The 20,307-nt window shown below is 40.4% G+C and overlaps 1 protein-coding gene and 2 pseudogenes across 1 annotated transcript in view; 2 read left to right on the forward strand and 1 right to left on the reverse strand.

Moving 5' to 3' along the window:
• LOC136748291 (RNA polymerase II elongation factor ELL) overlaps nucleotides 1–6,936 on the forward strand; it is a 42,903-nt gene extending 35,967 nt beyond the window's left edge. The window contains exons 10-12 of the mRNA XM_066701902.1: nucleotides 1,578–1,749; nucleotides 1,962–2,006; nucleotides 2,412–6,936. Of these exons, the coding sequence (XP_066557999.1) occupies nucleotides 1,578–1,749; nucleotides 1,962–2,006; nucleotides 2,412–2,522 (328 nt within the window). The 3' untranslated portion in view covers nucleotides 2,523–6,936. The remainder of the gene's footprint in view (nucleotides 1–1,577; nucleotides 1,750–1,961; nucleotides 2,007–2,411) is intronic.
• A 296-nt stretch (nucleotides 6,937–7,232) lies between these two features.
• LOC136748292 (UDP-glucuronosyltransferase 2C1 pseudogene) lies at nucleotides 7,233–12,565 on the reverse strand (annotated as a pseudogene).
• A 1,371-nt stretch (nucleotides 12,566–13,936) lies between these two features.
• Nucleotides 13,937–19,272, forward strand: LOC136748293 (UDP-glucuronosyltransferase 2C1 pseudogene; annotated as a pseudogene).
• The last annotated feature ends 1,035 nt before the right edge of the window (nucleotides 19,273–20,307 follow it).

A 20,307-nucleotide genomic window follows, 5' to 3' on the forward strand; every position in this document is an offset into this window, starting at 1 on the left:
TATTTTTCCCCCTGAAGGATCTTTTGGCCTTGCCTCTAATTATTTGCCAGCAAGGGAAGCCATAACTTAAGGTTTTTTGCTATTTATTTTTCCCCGATCTCTAAACTACACCAGCTTAGATCTTGTGAAATGGATGTTCAAAAATCATAAGAAAAATAAAACCTTATTGTTGCTTTTTTTATATAAATAGTCATAGAAATAGGTGGAAAATTATCTTTATTTGGTTATAGTAGACCAAAAGGACAGGTTAATAAAAGATCAAATCAATAAAAGGAGGTTTAATACAATATTTACTGAATACATTTTGTATTGCATTGATGTCTAGTTCAAATAAAGGACAGATAAATGCACAGATAAATGGTTAGACATTTTGAATTATTTGTAGTGTCAGATACGTTCTTTAAAGAAGCTTCTGTAGAACGCTTGCAATAATTTGAACAGCTGAAACCTGCAATAGTATGACGGATTTAATAGGCTTGTAAAGGTAATGTATGCAGCATCTGTTGTCTTACAACCTTTAAAATAGCAGTAGTTTGAATGTGTACAATAACAGATGTGAAATACTGTTTGGCAAAGTAAATATGGGTTTGTAAACTTGGTGAGAACCACAAAAGCAAAAGTATTTTCTCTTTGCTATATAGTCACATTCACAGCAACTACAAAATAAGTGAGTGACAGATTTATCGAACACTGGCGTTTTCTAATTATAAACCACATATGATACCAAAATGCATGTTTAATATTGTATTCCTAGTTCCTAACTGTTGAATGATGTGTTTATTTAATATAGGCTGTTAAAGACCATTATTGTCCTTTTTTTTTTTACTAGCATAATATCCTTCAGTCCTCAAACAGTAGTGTGCACAAACTGTAAAGGCCTTGTTTCAGCCAAGCAGTAAAGTGAGAGTAAAGCATGTTCAACTTTAGCACACAGTGCCACCTACTGGCCAAAACAAAACTCATGTACTCAGTGTTTTATTTGTATTTATTTTATTCATTCTCATTAAATGAGCAGGGCTTCGTCTCACAAATGAAACTGATATTAAAGTGTCATCAAAAGTGACAACATTGCTCAGTCTAAATCATTTCATAAGTATTATCTCGATTGTGTAAACTCCAGTCACAAGAGCTACATGCTCTATTTGGTCATGTTCCACCTGAGCTCTTGGGTAATTAAGGGATTCAATTATTTACTAAATTGATCCAAAATGACTATTGTTTCCAGGTCTTTAAAGATGCATGTGAGAACTATAGAACAGTAGCTCCTCAGAGTTTGTCAATTTTGCCCCAATGTATCAAGTTACCTAGTTAACAGGCAGAGAGCATGGGCACCCATCCGTTTAAATATTAATATGAAATTATTATTGAATAAACTAACTCCTGTCTAGCCATTGGGTTGTGCTAGATGCTATATATATTTTTTTTTGCTTCCTCCTCTCCTTAACCAAAAATCCTACACATCATGCAACAGGAAAATTAGCGACCCATTGATTTCCACCAGTACACTGTTGTTCATGCGTTTATTTTGATTCGGTTGAGTGAAGCCTGAATTGCCTACATCTCCCTCGTCTCCTCAGAAAGTACAGCGCTATCGCGACCCCTGAGCAGCGGCAGACCTACAAGGACGACTTCTCTGCGGAGTACAATGAGTACAGAGATCTCCACTCCAGGATCGGCAGCGTCACCGAGCGCTTCATCCAGCTGGGCTCCAAGATCAAGAACCTCTCTCCTGGAACGCAGGAGTACAAGGTACAGAGCCGCTGCTCTGCTCTCACCATCTCCTCCACCTCCTGTCTGAAATTAATTAGACAAGCTGCTTAACAGTAGAATGGCTCAGTCTCAGGAGGGGTTAAAAATCAATAGGACTCTAGTCTAGCACCAGTTCTTTTTAAAGTTGTTTAATTACAAGTGATATGTTTGTCAAGCTTGGGGTTTAATTGCTGGACTTTCATCATATACAGGTAGTGGAGGACCAAATATTCGAGGAGTACAGAAAGTATAAGAAGGTAAGAATATTCATCTGAAATATGCTCTGCTATGCAGCAGTTTTAGAATAGAAGTATGCCTTTTTAAAGACTATAGTTATTCTGTTGGAGGTAGTACTGATTGTGTTCAGTTGAATCCGTCCAGGGTACAGATGTATTTACGTGAATAATGCACTGTTTTCACTAGTCACGATATTCAGCTCAGGTGTGGTTTAAGATGTATAGTTAGTGCAAATGGGTTATTAGCAACCTACCATAAACAAGTTAAACTTTGTATTGGAATGGAATACAGATGAAAGCTTTCCCATCGTTCTTTAGGCTTAATGTTCCCCACTGATCTCTGTTCCTTGTTTTGAATGTACTGGAAGATCTTGGGTTAGTCTGGAAAAGTTTTTAAATGCGTTTACTGCTTGTGTTCCCCTGCAGAAGTTCCCTGGCTACAGGGAAGAGAAGAAGCGCTGTGAGTACCTGCATCAGAAGCTGTCGCACATCAAGCGCCTTATCCTGGACTACGACCAAAACCACACACCTGCATAGTCCTGGTGTGCTCTGCAGCTCTTGTGGACAAAAAGACTACCCAGGGACACGCTCCCAACTGTGACTTTATATCAGAAAGAACAGAAAGAAAGACCCAGACAGTGCTTTTCCTCTTTCTTTCACTCTGAAGCTGTGCAGTAGCACCGATTTTAAGTTGCGAGACACGTTGCTCCTGCGCAATGGGCAGAGACCACTGACTTGTGATCAGATTTTGCCCTTTAGCTTAGTTTTCTTGGTGGGAGGAGGCTAGTGTAGTTGAACTCCCAAATGGTGCAGAAAATGAAATGTGAAAAGGAAAGCAGACAAAACCAAACTCCCTTTTCAACCCCAATTGTGTTAAGTAGTATCTGTGTTATTCCCCGCTCCTCACACCAGGTGTTAATGTTATTTCACAGGCTGGACGGTTAAAAAAAAATGTATTGACAAAAGGGGCTTCAAATTAAGACACTCTCCTAGTCCATGCATTACACTATTATTACACTAATAATCAAGTACCTTATGCAGTTTGCAAGTCTTAATGCAGCAATGTGCAGTCCTGCTGTGTTATTATTGTGACACTATAATGTTTCATTTGGAACCAGGATTGGAGTCAGGTGAGCTTAAGTGCTGTGAATTTTCCACCAAGGAGAAATGAAGCTTGACGTTAGTGAGCTAACCGTTTTAGAGATCCGGAAACCTGCAGACGTTTGCGTCGTGATGTGGCAAGGACAATTCATGATTTTAAACTCAAAGCTTGTTTTTCCAAACACAAACTGCATTTAGTAGAGGATTGGAACCACGTTTTAATAGTTTATTGCATCCAATATCTCAATCTGGGTATGCTTGGTTTGGATTCCTTGCCTATATTTTCTACAGTTAATTCAGTGGCCAGACCTTGGTTATCTTGAGGAATCTGGACAGTTTAGGGATGTATATATAAATTTAAGGAAAAAGGCACATTTGTGCTTTTTGGATGGCAGTGAAATTTGCACAGAGCACTCGCATGACATTCCTAGGTCATGGCCTCACTCTGGGGGGGTCATGATCTACTTTAAGTGAAGGGTATCAAATACATACCAAGCTTTATATTTTTATTTTACAAGTCAAATCAATTTATAGTTTGATGAAACAATTTTAAAGGGAATATATACATCCTCCCCCTCATCATTTTACCTAGTGCTAGTCTCTTCAGGAGTACTGTAAAAGGGCAGCACACTAAGCAGTATCCCTTTATCAATCCTGGTTTCCATAGACAGGAGTGCTCTGTAAGTGTGTGCGCACAGAGATTGTAACCCAGGAGGGATGTGTAGATCTTCATGACATAAGATTAGTGAGGAAGGCTAAATGTGGAAAGACTGACAAATGTCTTGCCTGATTCTCAAGGTATTTTACACATTTCTTTCGCGGCTTTTCCACCAAGTATTCCAGTGGATTTCGGAATCCAACCTGAGACCTGAGAATGCCTTCTTCCTATACATCCGTCCTATTAGTTACTGATGCATGTTCTCCTTTATTATCCTCACATTGTATTTTTGGATTAATTCCATTATATTTTTAACCTAGGAAAAAATGGTTTGCATTGTTCCGTTCACTAAAGTTCCTGGTTTGTTGTTCCTGTATGAGATTAAGGGAGGGGGTGGGGGTAGCTTGCTTTGCCATTCAGCATATCTAATCCACCTATGGAGATATGCTGCTACTCCATGTCATTATCTCTGTCTTGGATTGATGTGGGGCTCTATGCATCATTTGTATATGTAGGCTTATTAGAGTCACTTCCTCAATCAAAGCGATTTATGGAGCACGTTTCTTACCAGCATATGAATTCCCATTTTCTAATCTGTCTGATGAAGATGCGGTAAGTGGAATGTGCAGATCATATTTTATCAATCCATTTTAAACCCAGTTATCTAGATGTAAAAGGGGCATCTTATCTAGACTCAACTGCAATATCATAAGAAGGAAACCTTATTACATGGGTTTGCCAAAATAGGATTGTTTTATTTTGTACTATTCCTGTTCTTTGTTTTATATAAATTGGTAATGCTTGCCTTAAACCAGATCACCTAAACCAGTGCAGAAAGTACTGACTGCCAATGTATCCCATCTCTGAGAATACACCAGGGGGCTGTTTTGGGCTCTTCACTTCAGTGTTTTTTAAGGATGCAGTGTCTCTAATTAAGATGTCAATCAGCATACGTATTTGCTTTTCGAAATGGGTACTTATTTGCAATTATTTATTGCTGATTCGTGAATTTTGTGTTTTGTTTTAAAATGGGGAATGTTGTACCAGTTGTTTTGCCTTAAGCTGCCGGTCCCTGTAATTCCCAAAGACTGGTTTTGTATCTGCCTTAGATCTCAGTCCATTCTAGAGTGTTCAAAGAAACTGTTATCCCTGTGAAACATGAAATTCCTACAGATTGCTATTGCTATTGGAATAGCCAAAACTCTTCAGCCAGTCTTATCAAGGGCTTTGCACCAAAGTGTCAATGGAGAAGCCATCTTTAAAGCTTTTTGCTGCAATCCCTAGTCCCCTTTTTTTTTTTTTTTTTTTTTTTTTTTTTTTTTTTTTTAAGGTCACCAAAAAGTGTGTGGTTTTGGGAACTGGGAAATGGAAAGTGAGGTTTGGAAAAGTGGCCAGCCACTTGTTTCTCAGATCAGGATTCTGACATAATTTACCTTGCTTACCTATGTGTTTATTTTAATTTATATATTGTATATATATTTATGGAAGTCTTCATGTTACATCCAACATGAGTTTTAAAACCACAATTAAGAGACTGTGTAAATCTAGAACGTTCCTAGATTTTTTTTTTTTTTTTTGTATCCATTGATTTAACCCCCAGTGTCTCAGCGTGACTCAATTATTGCATCTGGTAAGATAGCTTTTGATACTCCCCAATTGCAGCCTCTTTGAAGTGGAATAACCTTTGACTGTTTGATCAGTGGCAGTTTAAGGCTAATGATGGTCTTAATAAGGACAGGTTGCCTCTTTTAAAATCGGCTTTCTGTTAATTTAATCTTGGCTGACAATTAACTCAAGTGACAGGATCTTTACCGAGCTGGCTTTGGCTAGATCGTGCGCGTGCGTTTGTTTTATGCCAAAGAAAGCATAGGAAAACCTATTACTGTTCAGGAAAGGATTCATTTCCATGAACCTGTTCTTTTGTAACCCCCCCCCCGTTTATACTAAAGGATTCCAGGTACCATTTCAGAAACAAGCATAGTCTCCTTCAACTCGATTTAGGCTAATGCATCAAACTGGAGGTTTTTGTTGGGAGACTTATTGAAGGAAGTCTGTAGGAGATGCAGGTTAGGCCAGAAGTGTTTTCTAGCTGTTCAGGTTGGTTTCACAGCTACCAGTTTTGGACTACCTTACTTTAATTAACACTAGATTGTCTTAAAACATCTTGCAGTCACTGAATCAGGACATCAGTGTTTAAAAAATAAATAAAAAATTAAAACCAATTGCAAAACTGTTGGGAAATCAGAAGAAATGTTTGTCATGCCACTTGATGGTAATGGCACATAGGAAAAGGTTTGATTTCGCAGAAGGAGTTTAATGTAAGCTTTTTATTTATTTTGTATTATGTATACCAAACAACTTGCAAATGACAGACTGGCAAAGAAAAGAAAAGCAGGTTTCTCAATGAAGCACGGTATTAGAGTGCTCTTTGCCCAGCTTAGCAGGAAACAGCTGGGTGTTAGCCGTGCTGGTTTCAGTATTTAGGTGCCTACTGTGGAGGATCTGTATCACATGGATTTTACTTGCGATATTTAACCTTTTGCAGAGTTTAATTTGCAAGTGTGGCAAAAGTGGAACAAAGTCATACCGATTCAAATGTTATGTCTTTAAATTGCATTTTAAAAATGCATCTTTCTTCTACAACTGTAGCTTCTTGAGGAAAAAAAAAAGCTCTTTCCAACCAGCTACCATAATATGTATTTCTTTTAAAATGCAAAAAACAAACAAACTTTTTTTTTTTTGGTCAAAATAAGAGAAATGAAAAGCTATATATGGTGTTCTTTAGGGGAATTTGTTTTTAAGTCTTCATCTCTTTGGCTGGTGCATTGTTTATTTGCTGTTCTCAGCATACTAAATGTCTTTCTAGAAATGTGAAAAAAAATATTTCAATTTTCCTGTATAAAGTCACTGCATTTTGTCTACTTGTAAGAAAAAAAAAAAAATCTCTGTATGAAATAATTTATTGCTTAATGTGTTGCTTTTTATTTTTGTTTTGTTTTCTTCCTTTGCACAATTTTATCTGTCTTTTTAAAGGTAGACGGGAGATGAGCAGTCTCCCCAGTGAGAGGGAAATGGGATATATATTTTTGCAAAGATCTCATTTAAAGGGCGTGTACCACCTTTTACTCTTCCTTTGAGAAAAGAAAACAGTGTATTTAATGTTTCTGTAAAAATAAAGTTCTTTTCATCATGCTCTCTTCATTGCTGGATTATTTCTTTTTTTTTTTTTCCTCTTTAGGTTTCCTCAGTACGTGTGGTATGTGTAATGAACAGGTACTGTCTAGCTCCCTGAAACTCAGAACTTGGAAATTAGGGAAGATGTAATTGTTTTTGCCATTCCCTCCTCAAATCAGTCCCCCAAAGGTGCCCTTACTCTAAATACAGTGGATTGCCCCCAGAGCTTTTCTCACATGGTATGTTACAATCTGGCATTCAAATTGATTTAATTGGGATTCTCTCCCTTTGATTAACACCACATACACTACACCTTGAAGGTGAAAAATGTTTTTATTGTGACACAAAAGTTAATCAAAACTGAAATATGTTAGTTGTGTAAGTATTCACCCCCCTCAGTCAATACTTGGTAGAAACACCTTTGGCAGCAATTACAGCTGCGAGTCTTTTTGGGTAAGTAAGTCTCTACCAACTTTGCACATCTGGTTCCCTTAATTATTACCCATTCTTCTTGGCAAAATTGCTCAAGCTCTCAAGTTGGATGGATACTGTTGGTTAACCGCAACTTTCAACTCTTGCCACAGATTCTCAATTGGATTGAGGACTAGGCTTTCTAGGACACTGAGCTTCTTGTTTTAAACCACTCCGGTAGTAGCCTTGGCTGTGTGTTTGGGGTCATTGTCCTGCTGAAAGGGGTGAACCCCCGCCCCTGTCCAAGGTCTCTTGCAGACTGAAGCAGAATTTTCCTATATTTGGCTCCATCCATCATGCCCTCAATCTTGACATGTCTTCCAGTCCCTTTAATTGCACACAGGTATTCAACTAATTTTGATTTCTGGAGGAAACTGGCTGCACCACAGCTTATTTAAGTGTGTCATAGCAAAGGGGGTGAATACTTATGCAATTAAGACTTTTCCTTTTTGTAATTAATTAAAAAAAAGATAATACTTTTTTTTCCCCCTCCAACATCGACATTAAGTAATACTTTGTGTAGATTATTGACAGAAAAACCCAATTAAATCCATTTTGGTTCTAGACTATACCCCTACAAAAGATTTATTTAGATTTCATGAAACTGAAAACCATCTAGAGCGAGAGGAATGAGGCAAGGCAAGCCTGGAGAAATTGTGTACAGAGTTTAAACCCTAGTGGGTGTTGGCTACCAGCTAAACGTATTTAATTAGTTTTTAATTTCCTTCTGTAACAAACCCTGCAGCACAGAAACCTGAAAACGGCAAAAGTAGTGAAGACGACCAAGAATACAATGGCCAGCAAGACCACTACAACATCCACGCTGTGGTAGGAGTACCAGGGCATTCTGTAGGACTCCGTGCGCAAGTGTGCGGCCCCTTTGTGTCTCATGACAAACTCGATCCAGAAGAGGGCGCTGTCCAGGGGCTTCATAGGCTGGTCCAGGTGCAGGCTGGAGAGCCTCCCCATGTTCCTCCGGTAGGACGGCTCATGGAGCACCTCCTGCAGGGCCTGGAGGAAGGTGCTGCTGTTTAAGGAGGCGATATCCAGGACCTTGGCTGCCCCTTTTTCTTTCATACGCAAAAGGTTGTCGGGCTGATCGAAAAGCAATGGCAGTCCCACCATTGGCACAGCGTGATACAATGCCTCATACACTCCATTGGTTCCACCATGTGCTACAAAGACTCTGGTCTTGGGATGTCCCAGGAGATCATTTTGTGGCATCCAGTTCACCAGAAGGGTGTTGTTGCCCAAATTCACAGGCCTTTCCCCTTGGAGCCTCCAAATAACTTTCTGAGGGAGCTGGGCAAAGGCGGATGCTATTTCGGCTGTTACATCACTGGGAAGGTTATTAATAATGGTCCCCAAGGACATGACAATGACACCATGCTCCCCAGAGCTCTGCATAAAGTCCTCCAGGTCTTGAGGAAGGGGCCTGGCAGGCTGGCACTGAAAGCCCCCCATGTAGATGACATTGGGCATGGTGGGCCTTGGGAATTCGAAGACAAAGTCAACCCTCATGAGCCAGAGATCTGCTGACTGTGTGAGAGTGTAAATATCAACCCCTGAGCCAAAGAAGCGCTCGCACAAAGACTTATAATGTGGGTCCACAAAAAGCATTCTCTGCAAGGATGAAAATCCATAATGTATCATGTTCCTGACCCTTTGAAATAGATTCATTTTTTCAGTTAACTCTGACCCAGGGTATGGGATGTAGGATACTGGTGAGGGGGCAATATCAAAATGGCCTTCCCCATATATAGTCCAGCGGACATTGAAAACCAGAGGGAGTTGAAGGTAGTGGGCCAGCAGTGCTCCTGTACCAATGGCAGGGTCTGCAAGAACCAGATCGTATTGTGTGTCTTTGAGAGTCTGCATTAACTCCTGATTTTCAAACATAAGAGTTACCATTTCACACACCTCTTTATGGAAGTTTGAAAATATGCTCATGGTTTTCCAAAAAAAGGTGAAGTGGTCCAAACTAAATGTGCTTTCTCTCTTCAACTTCAACACGCTGTGCAAGAATTGCTGGAAAACATCTGTATCCATGGCTTTGGTAGAAGGGATTGTGATGGAGGTGTAGTGAGGAGACTTCTCCTTGATGTACAAGCAGCTTTCTGCTTGCACCACTGAGATTTGGTGCCCCCGGGAGTGCAACTCCTTAATAAGGATGTTCATGTTCACCCAATGACTGCCATCAACTGGAACCACCAGGATCTTGCCAGCATGGAAACACGGCAGAGTGATGATCAGGGGTGCAATGATGGTGAAGGCTGAGCAGATGCTCCATAGAGAATACCCTCCCATAGTGTCTGATTAGAAACAATAATGACAGGTGATAAGAATTGTTAAAAAACACTTTGAATATTCATACACACGTTCGTTTGTTTTTTTCTTTTCTATAGACAATACTTGTATTTTCGCTTTGTACAATTGACTAAAATTGCCACATCAAGGGAATTTACCACACAGTCTTCTCCAGCAGCTGAGGTTAATCCCCTTCCCGCACATGGTCATTTACAGTAGCTCTCAAAAGTATTCACCCCCCTTTGACTTATCCACATTTCATTGTGTTACAACATGAAATCAGAAATCAGAAAGTTGTTTTTGCCACTGATCGACACAGAAACTGTCCATAATGTCAAAGTGAAAAATATAATCTAATATAAATAACAAAGCAAATTGTTCTAAATTAATTACAATTACAAAACAGAAAATACTTGAATGCATAAGTAATCACGACCCCATGCTATAACACACCTGATTTGAGTTGTGGTGAAGCCAGTTGTCTTTAGAAGTCACATAATTAGTTGAATGCAGTCCACCTCTATGCAATTAAGGTGTGTCACATGATTACAGGTTAAATACACATGTCTCTGGGAGGTCCCGCAGTTGGTTACTACAATTCCTAACAAAAACTACATCATGACAACGAAGGAACATTCAAAGCAAATCTGGAATAAGGTTCTTCAAAAGCACCAATCAGGGGTAGGATATAAGCATTAAATATCCCCCGGAGCACAGTAAAGTTTATTAATAAGAAATGGCGAGAATATGGGACAACAGTGAATCTGCCTAGATCAGGCCGTCCTCAAAAACTGAGTATCCATGCGAGAAGGCACTAGTCAGGTAGGCCACCAAGAGGCCAATGGCAACTCCAAAGGAGTTAGTCTTCCATGGCTGAGCTGGGAGACACTGTGCAGACTGCAACAATAGCCCGGCTGCTTCACAAAAGTGGGAGAGAAAAACCTTGCATCAAATCTCGGCTAGAGTTTGCCAAAAGGCATGTGGTCTGATGAGACCAAAATTGAGCTTTTTGGCCTCAACGCTAAGCGCTACGTTTGGTGCAAGTCTAACACCGCACATCATCCTGAGACCAACACTCCTACCGTGAAGCATGGTTGTGGCAGCATTATGCTATGGGGATGCTTCTCTGCATCAGGGCCTGGAAACCTTGTACAGATAGAGGGCAAAATGGATGCAGCACAGAGAGAAATCCTGGAAGAAAACCTGCTGAAGTCTGCAAGAGACCTGGGACTTGGGAGAAAATTAATCTTCCAGCATGAAAATGACCACAAACATACAGCCAAAGCCACACTGGAGTGGCTTAAAAAGAAAAAAGGTCAATGTCCTGGAGTGCCCCAGTTAAAGCCCGGATCTCAATCCAATTGAGAATATGTGGAAAGAGTTGAAAATTGCTGTTCACCAAAAGTGCCCATCCAACTTGATGGAGCTTGAGCAATTTTGAAAAGAAGAATCGGCAAAACTTGCTGTGTCCAGATGTGCAAAGCTGGTAGAGACTCATCCACATAGACTCATGGCTGTAATTGTTGCCAAAGGTGCCTCTACCACATATTGACTGAATGGGGCATTTGCTGAAGCATTTAAGTCTTTTCTTTTTTGTATTTGTAAAACATTTAGAACAATTTGCAGGTCATATTTTTCACTTTGACATTATGGACAGTTTCTGTGTTGATCAGTGGCAAAAACTCCTGATTAAATCCATTCTGATTTCATGCTGTAAAACAATGAAACGTGGAAAAGTCCAAGGGGAGTGAACACTTTTGAGAGGCACAGTATGTTGATAACGTGAATTTGAATTGCACATTATTAGCAGTTACCTTTGCTTTGGATTTCACGTGTGTTCAACTCATTCATTAACCATTAGTTATCATGCGTCCACTGTTTGATCTGAACTGTCGGACCTCACACTGTCGGACCCTTCCTGCTAGAGGGAATAGGGAGCTGCTGGCGGCCCTTTTTATAAACTATATACACAGACACACACGTCAAACAGATGGATATTTTGAATATATAGATTTACTTGAAAGTCAGCCTCGTACAAAACCTCCTTTCCTTTCAGGAATTATGATGAGGCAGCTGCTTTGTGAGTCTAAGGTTACTGCCATATGTTTATTTGTGCACATTTGCATGTCTTGTGGTAAATCTTCTTTTTGATGCAATGTATGAAGTGGATGATACATTTGGAGGCTGCTGTCTGTGCGTTTCTCCTGCATCCTCCTAGAATGTTTTCTCCCTCTAGTTGTTATACAATGTAGCATGATGTATTAATAATAATAATAATAATAATAATAATAATAATAATCTATTCAAATTTGTTTACATTTATAAGATTTAATATTTGAATTCCTTACCTTTTTGTCTGCGTAACCAACTTTTTCTTTCAGGTTTCTCTGGCCCACGAATCGCGGTGAAGCATCTGTCAGATCTGTCTGGTCATGTATGGGTCACACAGTCGGACAATCAGGAGCTCAGATATGAACAGAAAGACGCACAGAAGCAAGGCGATGCTTCCTCCCAGCTGAGATGTTACCAGAGACGGCTGTGTGGACAGTTTTAACGACCCCACCGGTTCAGGCTGTCGTCCCCTTTTCTACACATGAGAAATGGAATGACTTGCCTCAGTTCTTCACCGCTCTTGTGCTGGTAAAACTAGAGACCCTCATGACCTTAATGTATGTGCCACTTGTGGATTTTTTTTTTACTTCAGTATGTTAAAGGTCTGGGTGCAGTACTGCATAGATAAGAAACGTGGTTATATGTTGCATAAGGCTGCCTCAACTCTGGACACATAAACCCATTTCACCGCGACTATGCAGCTGCTACTCGTGTGTAATGAACCCTTTCCGTGCGCGATTGTTGCAGCCCGGGGAGCGAGGGAGGGTCGTGTCTTCGGAGAGCAAAGCTATAGCGCGCAGGCGCAGTCTGACGTGGATTGCTCGGGTCCCTATCTTAAATTGTGTTTTTAACTTTTGTATACACATCCAGCTCTGGAAACAATTAAGAGACCACTTCAAAATTATCAGTTTCTCCGGTTTTACTATTTATAGGTATGTGTTTGGGTAAAATTATCATTTTTGTTTTATTCTATAAACTACTGACAACATTTCTCCCAAATTCCAAGTACAATTCTGATTGGAATGGCTGGCTGGGCGGCAGGTGGTGGTTAGCCTGTCTGTGTGAGTGTCCTCCGGGTACTCTGGTCTCCTCCCCCTGTCCAAAGACAAGCAGGTTAGGTTAATTGGCCAAGCACTGCCTTTAAGAGAGTGCTCCTAATCTCAGCTCGTTACCTGTATAAAAGACACCTGGAGCCAGAAATCTTGCTGATTGATAGGGGATCAAATACTTATTTCCCTCATTAACATGCAAATCAATTTATAACTTTTTTGAAATGCGTTTTTCTGGATTTTGTTGTTGTTATTCTGTCTCTCACTGTTAAAATACACCTGCCATTAAAATTATAGACTTATCATTTATTTGTCAGTGGCCAAACGTACAAAATCAGCAGGGGATCAAATACTTTTTTCCCTCACTGTATATTTGTTAATATAGAATGCAAAAATACCAGCTCTGGGACCAAATCACTTTTAATATCAGAAATAAACACTGTGTAACAGAGAGCTTAACTCACGTTCATTGCACCAATTATGTGTATTCCTTGTAGTGTTTACAATGAACACTGTCCTCATATGTATTTAATGTACACACACACACACACACACAGTATTGTGTGAACTGTTTTAGTGTTCAGCTAATAAAAGCATGATGTTCTTCATTAATGTGAAATCAGTCCTCTTATTTCTGTTAACATCTGTCTCCAGTTGTTTCTGTTAACTCGCGAGCACACCATGTGCATGGCAATTGCTTTAAGAGACACTTAAAATAGGTTAACATCACTTGCTAAGCTTTGTAATATAACCTGCATGAGCACTTATACTTGAAATCCAGCGCTTCTCCTGCGCAGAGCAGAGACGCGGGCCAATGGCAGCTGCAGGCCGTGTGGGCGAGTCTCTGCCCAGAACAGCGGCTGGCAGATGAAGAAACTAAAACAAAATCTGCAATTGTACGTCAGGGCCACCGTAGATAACTAAATTCTCATGAAAAGTTCAACTGATTTAAAAAGCTTGTAGGCCGTCAAATACCAGGTTATTTATATATATATATATATATATATATATATATATATATATATTTTTTTTTTTTTTTTTTTTTTTTTTTTTGCGATGTTTAGGCAGTTACTACTCCCCTCGCTCCCCGGGCTGCAACAATCGCGCACGGAAAGGGTTCATTACACACGAGTAGCAGCTGCATAGTCGCGGTGAAATGGGTTTATGTGTCCAGAGTTGAGGCAGCCTTATGCAACATATAACCACGTTTCTTATCTATGCAGTACTGCACCCAGACCTTTAACATACTGAAGTAAAAAAAAAATCCACAAGTGGCACATACATTAAGGTCATGAGGGTCTCTAGTTTTACCAGCACAAGAGCGGTGAAGAACTGAGGCAAGTCATTCCATTTCTCATGTGTAGAAAAGGGGACGACAGCCTGAACCGGTGGGGTCGTTAAAACTGTCCACACAGCCGTCTCTGGTAACATCTCAGCTGGGAGGAAGCATCGCCTTGCTTCTGTGCGTCTTTCTGTTCATATCTGAGCTCCTGATTGTCCGACTGTGTGACCCATACATGACCAGACAGATCTGACAGATGCTTCACCGCGATTCGTGGGCCAGAGAAACCTGAAAGAAAAAGTTGGTTACGCAGACAAAAAGGTAAGGAATTCAAATATTAAATCTTATAAATGTAAACAAATTTGAATAGATTATTATTATTATTATTATTATTATTATTATTATTAATACATCATGCTACATTGTATAACAACTAGAGGGAGAAAACATTCTAGGAGGATGCAGGAGAAACGCACAGACAGCAGCCTCCAAATGTATCATCCACTTCATACATTGCATCAAAAAGAAGATTTACCACAAGACATGCAAATGTGCACAAATAAACATATGGCAGTAACCTTAGACTCACAAAGCAGCTGCCTCATCATAATTCCTGAAAGGAAAGGAGGTTTTGTACGAGGCTGACTTTCAAGTAAATCTATATATTCAAAATATCCATCTGTTTGACGTGTGTGTCTGTGTATATAGTTTATAAAAAGGGCCGCCAGCAGCTCCCTATTCCCTCTAGCAGGAAGGGTCCGACAGTGTGAGGTCCGACAGTTCAGATCAAACAGTGGACGCATGATAACTAATGGTTAATGAATGAGTTGAACACACGTGAAATCCAAAGCAAAGGTAACTGCTAATAATGTGCAATTCAAATTCACGTTATCAACATACTGTGCCTCTCAAAAGTGTTCACTCCCCTTGGACTTTTCCACGTTTCATTGTTTTACAGCATGAAATCAGAATGGATTTAATCAGGAGTTTTTGCCACTGATCAACACAGAAACTGTCCATAATGTCAAAGTGAAAAATATGACCTGCAAATTGTTCTAAATGTTTTACAAATACAAAAAAGAAAAGACTTAAATGCTTCAGCAAATGCCCCATTCAGTCAATATGTGGTAGAGGCACCTTTGGCAGCAATTACAGCCATGAGTCTATGTGGATGAGTCTCTACCAGCTTTGCACATCTGGACACAGCAAGTTTTGCCGATTCTTCTTTTCAAAATTGCTCAAGCTCCATCAAGTTGGATGGGCACTTTTGGTGAACAGCAATTTTCAACTCTTTCCACATATTCTCAATTGGATTGAGATCCGGGCTTTAACTGGGGCACTACAGGACATTGACCTTTTTTCTTTTTAAGCCACTCCAGTGTGGCTTTGGCTGTATGTTTGTGGTCATTTTCATGCTGGAAGATTAATTTTCTCCCAAGTCCCAGGTCTCTTGCAGACTTCAGCAGGTTTTCTTCCAGGATTTCTCTCTGTGCTGCATCCATTTTGCCCTCTATCTGTACAAGGTTTCCAGGCCCTGATGCAGAGAAGCATCCCCATAGCATAATGCTGCCACAACCATGCTTCACGGTAGGAGTGTTGGTCTCAGGATGATGTGCGGTGTTAGACTTGCACCAAACGTAGCGCTTAGCGTTGAGGCCAAAAAGCTCAATTTTGGTCTCATCAGACCACATGCCTTTTGGCAAACTCTAGCCGAGATTTGATGCAAGGTTTTTCTCTCCCACTTTTGTGAAGCAGCCGGGCTATTGTTGCAGTCTGCACAGTGTCTCCCAGCTCAGCCATGGAAGACTAACTCCTTTGGAGTTGCCATTGGCCTCTTGGTGGCCTACCTGACTAGTGCCTTCTCGCATGGATACTCAGTTTTTGAGGACGGCCTGATCTAGGCAGATTCACTGTTGTCCCATATTCTCGCCATTTCTTATTAATAAACTTTACTGTGCTCCGGGGGATATTTAATGCTTATATCCTACCCCTGATTGGTGCTTTTGAAGAACCTTATTCCAGATTTGCTTTGAATGTTCCTTCGTTGTCATGATGTAGTTTTTGTTAGGAATTGTAGTAACCAACTGCGGGACCTCCCAGAGACATGTGTATTTAACCTGTAATCATGTGACACACCTTAATTGCATAGAGGTGGACTGCATTCAACTAATTATGTGACTTCTAAAGACAACTGGCTTCACCACAACTCAAATCAGGTGTGTTATAGCATGGGGTCGTGATTACTTATGCATTCAAGTATTTTCTGTTTTGTAATTGTAATTAATTTAGAACAATTTGCTTTGTTATTTATATTAGATTATATTTTTCACTTTGACATTATGGACAGTTTCTGTGTCGATCAGTGGCAAAAACAACTTTCTGATTTCTGATTTCATGTTGTAACACAATGAAATGTGGATAAGTCAAAGGGGGGTGAATACTTTTGAGAGCTACTGTAAATGACCATGTGCGGGAAGGGGATTAACCTCAGCTGCTGGAGAAGACTGTGTGGTAAATTCCCTTGATGTGGCAATTTTAGTCAATTGTACAAAGCGAAAATACAAGTATTGTCTATAGAAAAGAAAAAAACAAACGAACGTGTGTATGAATATTCAAAGTGTTTTTTAACAATTCTTATCACCTGTCATTATTGTTTCTAATCAGACACTATGGGAGGGTATTCTCTATGGAGCATCTGCTCAGCCTTCACCATCATTGCACCCCTGATCATCACTCTGCCGTGTTTCCATGCTGGCAAGATCCTGGTGGTTCCAGTTGATGGCAGTCATTGGGTGAACATGAACATCCTTATTAAGGAGTTGCACTCCCGGGGGCACCAAATCTCAGTGGTGCAAGCAGAAAGCTGCTTGTACATCAAGGAGAAGTCTCCTCACTACACCTCCATCACAATCCCTTCTACCAAAGCCATGGATACAGATGTTTTCCAGCAATTCTTGCACAGCGTGTTGAAGTTGAAGAGAGAAAGCACATTTAGTTTGGACCACTTCACCTTTTTTTGGAAAACCATGAGCATATTTTCAAACTTCCATAAAGAGGTGTGTGAAATGGTAACTCTTATGTTTGAAAATCAGGAGTTAATGCAGACTCTCAAAGACACACAATACGATCTGGTTCTTGCAGACCCTGCCATTGGTACAGGAGCACTGCTGGCCCACTACCTTCAACTCCCTCTGGTTTTCAATGTCCGCTGGACTATATATGGGGAAGGCCATTTTGATATTGCCCCCTCACCAGTATCCTACATCCCATACCCTGGGTCAGAGTTAACTGAAAAAATGAATCTATTTCAAAGGGTCAGGAACATGATACATTATGGATTTTCATCCTTGCAGAGAATGCTTTTTGTGGACCCACATTATAAGTCTTTGTGCGAGCGCTTCTTTGGCTCAGGGGTTGATATTTACACTCTCACACAGTCAGCAGATCTCTGGCTCATGAGGGTTGACTTTGTCTTCGAATTCCCAAGGCCCACCATGCCCAATGTCATCTACATGGGGGGCTTTCAGTGCCAGCCTGCCAGGCCCCTTCCTCAAGACCTGGAGGACTTTATGCAGAGCTCTGGGGAGCATGGTGTCATTGTCATGTCCTTGGGGACCATTATTAATAACCTTCCCAGTGATGTAACAGCCGAAATAGCATCCGCCTTTGCCCAGCTCCCTCAGAAAGTTATTTGGAGGCTCCAAGGGGAAAGGCCTGTGAATTTGGGCAACAACACCCTTCTGGTGAACTGGATGCCACAAAATGATCTCCTGGGACATCCCAAGACCAGAGTCTTTGTAGCACATGGTGGAACCAATGGAGTGTATGAGGCATTGTATCACGCTGTGCCAATGGTGGGACTGCCATTGCTTTTCGATCAGCCCGACAACCTTTTGCGTATGAAAGAAAAAGGGGCAGCCAAGGTCCTGGATATCGCCTCCTTAAACAGCAGCACCTTCCTCCAGGCCCTGCAGGAGGTGCTCCATGAGCCGTCCTACCGGAGGAACATGGGGAGGCTCTCCAGCCTGCACCTGGACCAGCCTATGAAGCCCCTGGACAGCGCCCTCTTCTGGATCGAGTTTGTCATGAGACACAAAGGGGCCGCACACTTGCGCACGGAGTCCTACAGAATGCCCTGGTACTCCTACCACAGCGTGGATGTTGTAGTGGTCTTGCTGGCCATTGTATTCTTGGTCGTCTTCACTACTTTTGCCGTTTTCAGGTTTCTGTGCTGCAGGGTTTGTTACAGAAGGAAATTAAAAACTAATTAAATACGTTTAGCTGGTAGCCAACACCCACTAGGGTTTAAACTCTGTACACAATTTCTCCAGGCTTGCCTTGCCTCATTCCTCTCGCTCTAGATGGTTTTCAGTTTCATGAAATCTAAATAAATCTTTTGTAGGGGTATAGTCTAGAACCAAAATGGATTTAATTGGGTTTTTCTGTCAATAATCTACACAAAGTATTACTTAATGTCGATGTTGGAGGGGGAAAAAAAAGTATTATCTTTTTTTTAATTAATTACAAAAAGGAAAAGTCTTAATTGCATAAGTATTCACCCCCTTTGCTATGACACACTTAAATAAGCTGTGGTGCAGCCAGTTTCCTCCAGAAATCAAAATTAGTTGAATACCTGTGTGCAATTAAAGGGACTGGAAGACATGTCAAGATTGAGGGCATGATGGATGGAGCCAAATATAGGAAAATTCTGCTTCAGTCTGCAAGAGACCTTGGACAGGGGCGGGGGTTCACCCCTTTCAGCAGGACAATGACCCCAAACACACAGCCAAGGCTACTACCGGAGTGGTTTAAAACAAGAAGCTCAGTGTCCTAGAAAGCCTAGTCCTCAATCCAATTGAGAATCTGTGGCAAGAGTTGAAAGTTGCGGTTAACCAACAGTATCCATCCAACTTGAGAGCTTGAGCAATTTTGCCAAGAAGAATGGGTAATAATTAAGGGAACCAGATGTGCAAAGTTGGTAGAGACTTACTTACCCAAAAAGACTCGCAGCTGTAATTGCTGCCAAAGGTGTTTCTACCAAGTATTGACTGAGGGGGGTGAATACTTACACAACTAACATATTTCAGTTTTGATTAACTTTTGTGTCACAATAAAAACATTTTTCACCTTCAAGGTGTAGTGTATGTGGTGTTAATCAAAGGGAGAGAATCCCAATTAAATCAATTTGAATGCCAGATTGTAACATACCATGTGAGAAAAGCTCTGGGGGCAATCCACTGTATTTAGAGTAAGGGCACCTTTGGGGGACTGATTTGAGGAGGGAATGGCAAAAACAATTACATCTTCCCTAATTTCCAAGTTCTGAGTTTCAGGGAGCTAGACAGTACCTGTTCATTACACATACCACACGTACTGAGGAAACCTAAAGAGGAAAAAAAAAAAAAGAAATAATCCAGCAATGAAGAGAGCATGATGAAAAGAACTTTATTTTTACAGAAACATTAAATACACTGTTTTCTTTTCTCAAAGGAAGAGTAAAAGGTGGTACACGCCCTTTAAATGAGATCTTTGCAAAAATATATATCCCATTTCCCTCTCACTGGGGAGACTGCTCATCTCCCGTCTACCTTTAAAAAGATGGATAAGAAGACATTAGTATTCTGAGAACAGCAAATAAAAAATGCACCACCCAATGAGATGAAGACTTAAAATGAAATCCCCCTAAAGAACACTAGATCACTTTTTAAACATTTTATTATTTTCACTCAATAAAAAAAAAGTTTTTCAAGTAAAACCTGCTAAAATACAAGCAAATGGCAAATACAAGCTTTTTGAGTTGGTGACCCATATATATAACAGAATGTGCAAATGTCCCAGATTAACTAGTAACTAGAGCCGTTTCACTGGAGACCTATGTTTCAAAGCAAGTGTGTTCAGGGAGCAGTGATGAAGATTTAGTTTGATAACAGATTACTCACACAGCTTGTTACACCACAGGTGTGTCCAACACATATTAAGCAGGGATATATATATATATATATATATATATATATATATATATATATATATATATACAGTGAGGGAAAAAAGTATTTGATCCCCTGCTGATTTTGTACATTTGCCCACTGACAAAGAAATGATCAGTCTATAATTTTTATGGTAGGTGTATTTTAACAGAGAGAGACAGAATAACAACAACAAAATCCA

This window comes from Amia ocellicauda, chromosome 4 (assembly GCF_036373705.1).
Source record: "Amia ocellicauda isolate fAmiCal2 chromosome 4, fAmiCal2.hap1, whole genome shotgun sequence".
Classification (NCBI taxonomy): domain Eukaryota; kingdom Metazoa; phylum Chordata; class Actinopteri; order Amiiformes; family Amiidae; genus Amia; species Amia ocellicauda.